Source organism: Rhea pennata, chromosome Z, assembly GCF_028389875.1.
Source record: "Rhea pennata isolate bPtePen1 chromosome Z, bPtePen1.pri, whole genome shotgun sequence".
Taxonomy (NCBI): domain Eukaryota; kingdom Metazoa; phylum Chordata; class Aves; order Rheiformes; family Rheidae; genus Rhea; species Rhea pennata.
Window position 1 is genome coordinate 30,681,004 of NC_084702.1, and position 12,647 is coordinate 30,693,650.

General features: G+C 38.0%; 1 protein-coding gene across 4 annotated transcripts in view; it reads left to right on the plus strand.

Moving 5' to 3' along the window:
• Positions 1–1,451: 1,451 nt before the first annotated feature.
• ERCC6L2 (ERCC excision repair 6 like 2) overlaps positions 1,452–12,647 on the plus strand; it is a 42,958-nt gene continuing 31,762 nt past the window's right edge. For all 4 annotated transcript variants that reach the window (XR_009961173.1, XM_062599873.1, XM_062599872.1 and 1 more), the window contains exons 1-5: positions 1,452–1,533; positions 5,140–5,564; positions 7,434–7,553; positions 8,929–9,122; positions 11,547–11,708. Coding sequence is in view for 3 of the 4 variants with exons in the window: in XM_062599873.1 (XP_062455857.1) it covers positions 1,515–1,533; positions 5,140–5,564; positions 7,434–7,553; positions 8,929–9,122; positions 11,547–11,708 (920 nt within the window). In the remaining variant the exon portion in view is untranslated. The remainder of the gene's footprint in view (positions 1,534–5,139; positions 5,565–7,433; positions 7,554–8,928; positions 9,123–11,546; positions 11,709–12,647) is intronic.

A 12,647-nucleotide genomic window follows, 5' to 3' on the forward strand; every position in this document is an offset into this window, starting at 1 on the left:
TGACACACGGACAAGAAGGAACTAACAAATAAATATTTTACCAGCTGTCTCCGTTTATGCCTTTCTCAGCCCACACTGTTTCACCTAATGTTATGAACCAGTAGCATGAGCGCTAGCCTATCCATAAGCTGCAACTACTGTTCCACTTCTCAGTGTTTATCAATGACATTTCAAAAATTGTCTCTTTGCTACAGAGATATTTTTAACCTACAGAAAAATCCTCTCTCCCTAATAACCTATTTAGGCTTCCTCACAGTAAACTTATAATTAAATTATTCAGGAAGAAACAGACAAAATCAGTTATTGGATTATCTAGTTTGAGAGTTGATGTTACATGCTTTGATCCTGAGATCCTGATACAAGCAACTGGAAAAAATTGTTCACTGTCCTCTATTTTAACAACTCAGGAAGCTGTCAAGTGGGTAAATGCTTATCTCTGTTTCCCTTGTTAGTTTCAAATTTGACACATTATGTAGAAGTAAGTCATCACTCAGCTCTGGAGTAAAATATATGTGCAAAACACAACTGCTGTCATCAGCATCAGCAAGAAAATTTAGCTTTTCAGGAAAAAAAAATCTGCAGACTTCAGTATGTTTAAAACAAACTACAGGAGAGCTGAAAACAAACTATAACAGAGCTGATAGCCCTGAAGATACCTGGAAACTATAGCAACAGTTGAAATCAGCCTGATTAACTTCCAGCTTGAGTAATCATGCTCCCCTGGGCTACATTCACACGATAGTGTATTTTTTGCTTGTTGTAAACTTACAACAGCACTACTCACACCACATTCCATCTTTGTGCACTGCTGTACAGAAATACATTTAATTTTGTGTTTGTACCATAGTACAGCAGTTATCCCCAATCCCAAACTGGATTTTGCTCTCCCCACCAGCACGGACCGACTCTCAGGCCAAGCTCCTCCAAGCGCGCCGCACGGCAGCGCTTCTTCCCGTCGCCTGTGAAGCGCTAGTAAACACGAGAGCGCCGGCCCGCAGCGCTCCCGCCCTCCGCGCTGCCCATTGCACCTCAACTGCAGCCGCCTTCGCTCTCGCCCTAACGGCCCAACGGCCGCGCCGCGCGGGAACGCCCGCAAGTCTCGCGAGACTTCTCCGCACCGCCTCCCCTCGTTTCACGGGCGGCTCCTTTAAGGGAAAAAAGAAAAAGAAAAAAAGAGAAAGAAAATCCCGCGGGGCTGCTGGTCTCGCGATACCCGCCCCCCCACCTCCGCCGCGGCAGTCCGGACCCACCGCCCGGGGCCAGAGGCGGGTGCTGGGCCCGCGCCCGCCGTTACCGCCGCCGCCTCCGTCCCGAAGCGCCCTGAAAGGCCCCGGGGGCGCTTCGCCAGGTTCCCGCAGCCCGCGGCGGCGGCCGGGCACCGCGCGGGGCCTCCAGCGGCTCGTGCCGGCGCGGGTGCGGCGAGGGCGGCGGCGGCCCGGCCCGGCCCGGCTCGGCCCGGCCCGGCCCGGGCCCCCTGCCCGCCTTAGCGCGCGGGCCCTGCGCCGCCCGTGACGATGTGCGATGGTGCCCCAGGTAAGCGTCTCCCGCCCCTGCTTCCCGAGTGGCGCCCCGGTGCTGATTCCTCGCGTCGTGCGGTGGTAAAATCACGGCCGAGAAGTTACCGAGCGCTTGGCAGTTCGCCGCGGCTGAGGCGCTGCCCCCCTGGGGAAGAGAGTGGCCGCGGCCCGGTGTTGTGGGGCAGGCGCCCGGGGGCCTGGCTGTCCCACAGTGACTTGCACGCACATCTCGGTGGCAAAGCGCTGTGAGGCCTTGTCTAGTAGGAAAGCTGGCTGTCAAAAGCTGTCTTTTATATATATATATATATGCGTATATATATATATATATATATATGTCTTAGGAACTTTCAGTCAGGAAACTTTTTTTTTTTTTTTTTTTTTTTTTAAGAAAATAAATGTTCATTTTGATTTTCTTCTTGAGGAAACATGGAAATGCTTATTGAAGTGAATTTGAACCATCCTACTTCAGTGTGTGTTTTCTTTCTTTTTTTTTTTCTTTCTTTTCTTTTTTTTTTTTTTTTTTTTTTTGCAGTAAGGCATTTTGAATATTATTAGCATTTTTTGCTTAATAATTTTGTATTTAAATTTGATAATGTAAGAAAGGAAACTTTTTATTGCATAGCATACTTGAATTTTGTTTTCAGAGGCTGTTTTTTATTTGGGGATGAAAACAAACTTAACACTCTCCATGGTCGGACCTCAGTAGTTACAAAGTATTCATAGTTGTTTTGCCCATTTTATATAGGAGCGATTGTTGGAGTGAGCTAGTATCTGACAGTAGGGCATCATCAACATGATTTAGAATAGTCAATATATATAATGGCATTTTTTCCAAGTGTAGCATGGTGAATATAGCTAGACATCTGAAACATCAGTTTTATAGCATTGATGGTAAGTGTACTAAATCATGTTGGTATATCCATTCTAGGAAGTCATACTAGAATAAACTTTTTCATTTATAAGGCTAGAACCCTATGTAAATAATTGTTGTGGTTCACAAAAAAAAAGCAAATTGGCCTAATTAAAGTACCAATTCTTGCTTTGGCTTGTACACCATTGCTTTGGGGGATATTGTTGCAGTGATGGCCTTACTAGTACTCTTTTTGCTATTTTCTCACTTTTTCTCATTCTATGCCTAATTTCTTAATGAATTTGGTATTGCTGAAACTATGGCCATTACTATTCGCTCTACTTTGCACCTCCAACTGCAAAATGTCAAAGCCATAAAACTCAAAAAATGCTTAGTTAAAAACAAAGGCACTGTAAAATCATTGTTTTAACTTGAGGCTCCCTTTTTAAGACTATTTTGTTACATGTCTCTTTAGCTATGACTGTAAAAGAAAGTACTTGTAGAAGTTCTCTTATTTTAAGTTTTGTTATGCAAATTTAACAGCATGTTGTATGTAGTTGGTTTCATTTTATCAGTCTTGCTTCCTAATTTTGAGCAGTCCTACAAAGATTTAGACATTATTGGTCATGCGCTTGTTTTTTCACATATGTTTGGGCATGCATGTGAGACAGTAGAAATGGCTTAAAATTTCAGAGATTGGTTGCATCCAATTTGTTGAATACTGTTTGTATTTCCATGTCCTTCACCTCAAAAAGACATGTTAGAAATGTAAGCTTCATTAGCAAGAATAGCTGAAGATATGGACCAGCTTACTTACAGGGATCAAGCTGTGGGGTGGGGCTTCTCAACCCGAACAAGGATGATGTAGAAGTGCTCTGAAAAAGATCCACAAAATGATGTGTGACATGGAGCCCATATATAGAAATGGATGGGATTTAATCTTGTTGATAGTCCTCAGTTTAGGTTGTAGAATCCAAGTTTATAGCTGGGAAAAGTTTGTCATGCAGAAGAGAGCAGACCTGTGAAACTCCTAGTCGAAAGACATAGAATGCAAGAAATCTGCATGCATTGGAGGGGGAACGGGTACTTGGAAGAGAGATCTCCTAGGGATTACTAAGTAGACAATCACAGGCTCAGGAAATCTACAGAACTAAAAATACTTTAAGCCTGGAAAATTTTAAAGAGTGGTTTTCTGTATGCTTGTGCTATATTTACTTTTACCTGAATGTCAACTTACGGCCTCTGGTCATTACAGAATAGTAGGGTAAATGGACGTTCTTATGTTCTCTTTTAATGAATATAGCTTAATATAATAATTTTTTTAATATAATTAAAAAAATATTTCATTGATCTAATTAATGAAGAATATAATCTGCTGAGGATATAGGAACTGGGGAAGATGACTCAGGAAATGGTGAGGAGAACATACCCTCTCAAACCGGTTTTTGCACTGAGATATAACAATATGAGAAAGCGGGGTTGTCTCAGCATGAAATCAGTGTGCAGAGAAGTGCACAGAAAGGTGTATTGCCACTGATTAAAGGTGTGAAGTTCAAATACTTTTCTAAGGCAAAATTCTCTCTTGCTTCTTTCCATAAAAACCTGTCCCATGTGCCTTTCGCTGCTAATGCTTCTCACAGAAGTAGCAGAATGATAATTTCAACAATTAAATTGGAATAGTAAAAGCTCTGAGATGAATCATCCATATCAGTTTCTTCGGTTTGGGAAAGCTCAGTTCAGGAAGGCTGAAAATGGATTCTACAGGCTCAAAAAGACAAGCACACTACCTCAGTTCAAGCTGGAAAACTTGCTATGCAGCCATTATTTCCTGCATCTTTTTATTTTTTAACTGCAAAGAGGAAAAGCTTTATATTTTCTAGAAGGGTGCTTTGTTGGATGTTTCCTTGTTAACTTGACATGTTCTCCAAGCTGTGATGTATAGTTGTTCTTATCTTCCTTCTTCCAGCCCTGTTAGCAGCATTTACAATTTAAAAAGTTGTCTTTGTATACAAAATGTAAAAATGAGATAACTGAAAGACCTGGTTTTTTTATTAATTTGTTCTTAATATTTATTGTGCTGTATTGAGGCAATACTCAGAAGATACATGTCTGTCTGACATTACAGCTGTAGACGTGACTGCTGTGTAAGGAACTTACTGAGTGATTAGCCATTTTGATGAATAATATAGGCAAATGCTGTGCTACTATATGTTTTTAAGGTACTCCTCTATTGTTCCAGAAGCTTTTTATAACCTATGCTAGACTTCCTTAGGAGAAAGGTGATGTTTTCATGCTCAGTTACATTTGTAAAATAATTTATTAAAGCTGCAGTACTAGATGCAAATAGAACAAAAGTGCACATAATGCAGAAGGTCATTTTGACCAGGTCACCCAGATTGTTAATTAGACTCTAAACCTGCAGGCATCAGCGTATCCGTATTTGTTTGTCTGAGCTCAAGAGAAACCTTCCTGGCATAACTCAATGTATCAGTATTTGTTCTCTACCTCAGATTCTTTAATACAGACACACTGTTTTTACAAATTGTAATTTTGTTGCTCAGGATTTGGTTCTAAATTGTAACCAATATTGTTATTTGTAACTAATATTTTATTCAAGGTTTACCTTGAATAAAATCTTGAATCTTATGTTGTATGCATTTTTGTTAAATAAATTTGTATTAAATGTTTTTAATGGTGTGATAAAAATGAAATGCTTTGTACATTTGGACAGGTTTTCACTATGCTTTTTATTTGCGTGTTTTTTTTCTGTAGATAGATGGCACATTGGAGATAAATGCCTTGCCCCTTGTCTTGAAAATGGGACACTTTATGAAGGAACAGTGAAGTCTATTGAAAAGGACAAGAATGGGAAATCATTTGCTGTTGTATCATTCTTGGAGTCTGAAGAAAGGAAAATACTTATAACTAAACTTCATAGAGTCAAATCCAGTAAAGGTCCCTGGAAAAACTTAATATTTGATGATGATGATCTGGAAAAGCCTAATTTTCCTGACCAAAATCTTCCATCTCCTGCAATTCCTTTTAAGTTATCTGACAGTGGGGATTGTATCCCATATACAATTAACAGATATCTACGTGATTATCAAAGAGAAGGAGCCCAATTCCTGTATGGACACTATGCTAATAAAAGGGGATGTATTCTTGGAGATGATATGGGCCTTGGAAAAACAATACAGGTATTCTCTGTGGAATTCCCTTGTGGAATTCTCATCTGATGATTATTTAATCACAATATCAAGCAAGCAGAAGAAAAATTTTTTTGAAGAATATTTTATTTATTTATAAAGTGCAGTATTCTGTTCTTATAATGTTTATGGTAGTTCAATACTACAAAAATCTCCTTTTGCTTGTTTAGAAAATATTAGTATGTATAAATGAAATTTTAATTAAAAATCATTATGTGGCAGTTAATTCATTTACAGTCCTATAAAAAAATTTGAGGTATGCTTGTCAAGGGGCCAGACCTTTCCCATCTTAAACTATAACATAAGTTCTGAGAGAAGGACTTTTCTAGAAAAGTCTTTTGCAGTAGTCTCCATTTTTCAATTGATTTTTGCTTAATTTGGTTTGGCTGTCTGGCTCTTTCTTCTTAAGCTAAAACTGATATGGAGACAAGTAGAACCCTCCTTTTTTTTTTTTTTTTTTTTTTTTTTTAATAATATTTTCACTGAATTAAAATTCCTATCAATGCCTTTAAATTTATTCTTGCTTTATCTGGAAGAACCAAAGGTTTCTTAGCAGCGTGGACCTCTCTTCCAGCCTTTGCTTTAGTTACACATTTGTGATGGATAATTCTTCCATAAAGGGAGGATCTGGAAGGCATATAGGAGTTTACTTTTTGTAGAATTTTCTTTTTATTCTTGAGTAAAAAAGACACTAAAATCAAACAACATGTGCAAACTTGCAGCAGCCTCCTACCTTCAGTTACTGTGAAGCATTATGTATAAAAATACCTTTTTTTCCCTTTCTTCCATATACCTGTTTCTCACCCAGCTGCTCCTCTCTTCCAGTCTTTTACCTTCATTCTTCTCAGGTATTTTTCTGTCAACTCTGCACTCCTGGCTGGCCTTTTCCCCTGACCATTAGAGGGAGAAAGATATGGGTGTCTTTTGATGACAGTTTTATCTTTGCTCTGCTGTGAGCAGCTGTGTAGCAGCTGCTCAGGGAACAGGCTAGAGCTAGCTGCCCTGAGTAAATAGGGCCTGTTGAATTTCCAAAAGAAGGGCATCTCTGTCCAGCAACACGGCTGGGTCTTGCTGCTGCTTAGCCCCATTTATCATGTGTGGATTTTACAAATGTGAGTGTTCTGGCCAGGTATCTCTGTGCCTTCTGCCTGATTTGGATTGCCGTGGGAACAACTTGGAATAGCCCAGGTCACACTGCTTGTCCCCACTGTAATGTGTTCTAATAAATGTCCCATAAATCTACTGGTTGTGGATGGGTTGAGGCAGATGACTGAGTAACAGGCCCAAACACAACAGAAAGAACAGATTTTGTAGATAACAGGAATTTGAAGGAAAGGAACGTACATGAAACTACATATTAAGAATCTAACCTTTAGTTTAAACCTTTTGCAGAAGTAGTATTGAACTAAAATTAGCAAGTACCTCTTCCTTCTGTTTTCTCATCCAAGATTCATGTGCCATCTCTTTTCAGGAAAATTCCCAGGCATGTTTCATCTCTAGTTTTTCTTGGCTCCTTTATCTGTATTTTTTGAAACTTTTTCCACTTAGATGACTGAAAAGTAAAATCAAGCAAGATATGCACTTAGCATGAGTGCAGGATTCTCCAAAGTGAATGGTTCCTATTTGTCTTTAAATATGTGGGTTTTTTTTTTTTAAAAAAAAAGGAAAAAAGAAAAGAAAAAATTGAATACTTCTGTTTTAAAAATAGGGTTTCCTATTTTAAAAAATCAGTTTAAAAGAACAAAAGGTTTTACTAGGTCTAATTCAGGATCTTTTCCTAGATGTTTACTTGCAATGTATGATGTTCATTTTCTGCTTACATTTTTTACTTAATCACTGAGAATCGTTTCCTTTCTTGAGGTCATTTCATTTCTGGCTGCAGTGCTGCACAAAAAAGGAACACGTGAAGATATTGAAAATAATATGCCAGAATTTTTACTGAGGACAGTGAAAAAAGAATCAAAATGCAGTCCCAAGAAGGTACAGCTTTTGTTGATACAAATTTAAAGGTTTTGGTAAAAGATTATACCATTTTTGTTGTCATTTGTTTGTTTTAGGAGTTTACGTATGTTCATTTTCAATGGTTAGTGTAGATCAGAGGTTCATGGCCTTCTTAGCAGTGTTATGGCAGGCTCTGTTTTTTCAGATTATCACAGTGATTTCTCTAGCTGTTATTGTTCAATCTATTACTGTTGTCAGTCTGTACTACCAGAAGACATTTGCAAGTATCTGGATGAGATCTGTGGCATAGAGTACTTTGAAAAGCCTGTGTCACTGAGTAATAAACTAGTTTTGCATTATTGTGTTTCTAAAACAGAAAGAGCAGGTGTTTAACTTATCAATGAATATAGAGATTTATGTATAAGTTATGTGAAGAGAGATTTGAAGATCACTTTAATTTTACCCTTGAGAAGACCCATTCAATTTTATGTATTCTATTGCTATTTTTGTTTTATTGGAATATTTGGAACATTTGACTGGCTGGAATGGTTCGTATGACTAATCTGCTCTATGAGGAACAGATTTGAAAAAGATGGGCAGGGAAGGAAAGGTGAAGGGATGTCCCTTTCTGTGAACAAAGAGGAATGGTTCTGGCCAGATACAAGAGAAGAAAAATTCTGCTATGAAGACTATTAAGTATTGGAACGGGTCACCAAAAGAGGTGCGCCCCCCGTCTTGAAGTTTTTGATGACCTGACTGGGCAAAGCCCTAAATGGCTTCGTCCGAGTTCAGTGTTGCCCCTGCTTTGGCCAGGAAATTAGACTAGATGCTTCCTGAGATCCCTTCCCACGTGAATGCCTTCATGATTCTATGACGAATGAGTTGTAGAGGTTATCTTAAACCTGTAAGTGTGTTTTGATACTTTCTGTTCTGAAGTCATGTTTTTACTAGCTTTGTGAATTGGAGAAGTTGTTTAACCTCTTCATGCTTCTGTTTTCTCCATCTGTATAATGTTTTATGATACATGGATACAGATGTTATATCAGAGTGTCTTGTGTGCTTTATTGCATTTACTTATGCATTTCTCTGTGGAAATAAATTTAATAATTTATGTAAATGCTGTTAGTATATAATTTGAATAAGCAACACTATTGCTTTGGTATTTTTGTGGTATTCTAGCATGTGTGAATTTACATACTGTGAATAAGGTGGATATTTTTGAATTTATTTTGTTGACTCCTTAGGTAACTTTTTTTATTCTAGGCATGTAATTGTAGATAAATACAGATGTGACAATTAAACAAAATTTGAACTGTATAGCAGTAAAATAAAACTCAAGATTCAAACTTTCCTTATTGATAAAGTGCTATGTTGCAGATTTTTTAGTAGTATTGTAACAGCTGTTTGTTTTCAGACTTTCCTTATAGTGGCCCCTCTTTCTGTGTTGTACAACTGGAAGAATGAGTTAGACACATGGGGCTACTTCAAAGTTGCTATCTTGCATGGTAATAAAAAGGACGACGATTTGAGTCGCATCAAGCAAGGGAAATGTGAAGTTGCCCTTACAACATATGAGATACTTCGCCTATATTTGGAGGAGTTCAACAGGTAACAATTTTAATATATTTTGTGCAACTACGATTGTAACTGCCTTTTTAATATTAAGTTGTTCCTTACAAATATTTGTAATTCTTCCTGTGTGAAGTATTTATTATTAATTTCAATGACTTTCTATGTGGAAAAAGAATCCGTCTGTAGTAGATCTGCAGTGTACTGTCTTTGCAGGGGGGGGGGTGCTTAGGAAATGTAAGTGCTTAAATAGTTTTCAGAAGGCTATAATTACAAGTAAATTAGTCTTTTTTTCCCCCCCCCCCTTCCTTAGTGACCATGAAAATATTTACGTGTCTAGAGTTCATGTTTCCATAAGAACTTTCTACTCATTCTTTTGCAGCATGGCATGTAAGGTTTGAAAGTCTAATGAGTCTGCTGGTTGACTGCAACAAAGTTAAATATTTTCACATAGCTAGTCTTTGCTGTTACCCCATTCATGAAATGTTCTTAAAAGCTGCAGGAATCGTCTACCTGAAAAATCATGATAGCTAAAGATATGCAGAAGGTATTTCTATCTTTCAGTATAGTGTAAGAAAAAGGTTGCTGGAAGTCTTTAGCAAATGTTTACAAGATGCTTTGCTTATTATTTATACTTCACATTACTTTTCACAAGCTTCACAGAATTCCTAAGAACTTTGAGATGTAAGGGAGGGGGAGGAAGGGTGTATATGTGTATTGTATATGTATATATGACAGTGTATATAGAATTTATATACCTGAGGAATTCAGCAGAATCAAGATCTTTCTGACTGCAGGTTGTATTGGAAATCCTACTTTATTTGTCCTATTCCTGTCAGTATTCTTAAACCAGGTGTTTTGCCTTACCTTTGATGTTCAGGAGTATTAGGCTCTCACCTGATCACAGCAGCCTTCTTTACTTGCTTCATCTTGGAAGTAGAGTGGAAGTTGTATGAATAACTGTTGATAGTAGCAACCTGCCCTTAGCTGTTAGCATTCTTGGCAGCCCTGCAGACCTTCCTGTGTTAGGTGATGGGAAAGGACTAGAGAACATCCTGGTGTTCTGGATGGTCCTTGTCAAAACAGTTGGCTCTGTTGTCAGGTCTGAGGAGAAAAAGTGTGGGTAGAAGACAGCTAAAGGTGTTAAGTTAGCCTTTTTCATGCTGTTGTTCTCTCTTTGAGAGACTCCTTAAGCTTGAACATCAAATAATGGTCAGGGAAGAGGTGCATGTGCTGCACTACCTGTATCTATATGGCAGGTGTGAGGGGTCATTGTGCTAGTAAGTATGTTGGTTCAGTGTGCAGGTTGACTGAATGGGCTCCTGCAGAACATATAACTAGATGGACCTATGGTCTTCTCTTGGCATTGAGAGAAGCTATATTTCTTGCTTAGCTAGAAGGGTGGTTTGACGTCACACATTGGTGTTAAGTAAGAATTAATTATTTTAATACTGTGCAGGTTGTGGCCAACACTGTTGATAGCTTGTGAGGGTAACTAAGCACTGGAACAAGTTGCCCGAAAGTTTGTGGAGTCTCCTTCTTTGCAGATATTGAGAAGCCATCTGGACAAAATTCTGGGCAACATGCTCTAGGTGACCCTGCTTGAGCATGGGGGTTGGACTAGATGATCTTCAGAGGTCCCTTCCAACCTCAACTATTCTGTTATGCTATCTTATGTTCAAACACTTAAGCTGGCTTGCAAGCTTTTGTAACAAATTAGCTGTGAAATCTCTTTACATCTGATTTCATGTTCTTCCATTAGCCAAACTTAAGAGTAGATATTTGAGAATTTACGTAAAGGGAAAGGAAGAATATAGAGGCTCAAAAGTGCTACAAGTTAAGCCTTCAAAATAGTCACCTAAAATACCTATGACTTGCTCAGCAAAGATGTTTCCTTTTATACATGCCCGTTCCTACATTTTGCTTCTTGAAGTAACATCAAAGTGTTTTCATGTTAATACTATGCTGACAGAGGAGATTTCTGTCTACTTTTATTTAATCTGTGATTTTTTTTTGGGGGGGGGGGGGGGGGATGAAGGTCGTTTGCCCTTATCAGGTTTCAATAGTTTACTTTCAAAAAACTATGAAATTTTGTAAATTTAACTTACAAGTGGAATGAGTGCTGGTAAGAGATGCTGGATTACTCCAGAGATGGAAAGTGGTCTTCTTTCACAGAAGACATTTGATATAGTCAACTGTAGTTCCATCCATTTGACTATGTAGTTTAGCCGTTTGGCTTAACTATGATCAATTAATTTACTAAGTGAATAGAATATAATGAAGTGAACAGAATATAATGAAATGAGTAATATATATAGTAATATAGTAATATAGTGTAAAATAAGAAAATAAGAAAATCAAACATAAAATTATTGTGAGTATAATTATCATCACTACTTATGTGACTCAGTACTGTGGGATTGGATAAGTAGTTTCAGTTAAGATGGTATTTTTAATCTGCAGTGTAGAGTGGTCTGCTGTCATAGTGGATGAAGCACACAGAATCAAGAATCCAAAGGCTCAAATAACGCAAACCATGAAAGCACTGAAGTGCAGTGTTCGCATAGGTCTTACTGGAACAATTCTTCAGAACAATATGAAGGAACTTTGGTGTGTCATGGACTGGTAAATAAAATGTCTTTTTATGTGGTTAAACACCTGTGTATCTTTGCCATATGGTGGGGTTGGGCTAGGGCTGTTTCAAAAACCCTCAAGGTCCTTGTGAGAATCTTTCTACTCCTCCTCCCCCCTCCAAGGGGAATTGGGATAAGTCCTAGCAGATTCATCTGCAGCATGTATTTGACAGGTATTTAATAATTTTAGAGTTCTCTTCGTTGTCTTGCTTCTTTGTGGAATTTGGGAAGCAGGGACTTTTTCCTCCCTTTATCTTTCTTTTGTAAAGGTACTATTTTTTTTCTTTTCCATCTTTCTCTCCCCCACACAGTAGAGTGAGAGTTACTTTATGTCTTTGAACAATTTCCTATGCCTTGTCCAATGCATGCAGGTCATTTTGGCTTACTTGAAAATTGAAATTAATAATAATATTTTGACAATAATATTTGTCAAAAGGCATATATTTACAAAGCACCAATTCTTGTCCTGATAAAGTTTGAAAGGAGAGGGGAAGTTGGAAATAAATCTAGATTATAAATCCAAACACAATACTAGGTACACTCACAAAGGAGAATAAAGCAAATGTATCTTAAATGTAAATGTCAAGAAAGAAATTCTTCAATGCTAAGTTTAGGATTGTACCTAGTTCATTAAAACTATGGTGGTAGTTGGCAGCACAGTAGCTTGGAACAATCTATTACAATGATCTCTGAAGTCTTCCTGTTGGGTTTCTCGATTATAATTAAATTATAATACCTATATATCCTGTTTTTAATAAAAATAATAAAGATAAACCATTGCAAACATGAATGCACAACTTTGTAATTAGGCTCCTGAATAAAAGCAGCCTTCATGTTTGAAGGTTATCTATACTTGTGACTTAGGTTGGCCTGCTGATGTTTTTTTTTTTTTTTTTTTTTTTTGGAGGCCGTGTCCCTTTTTCTTTGGAGG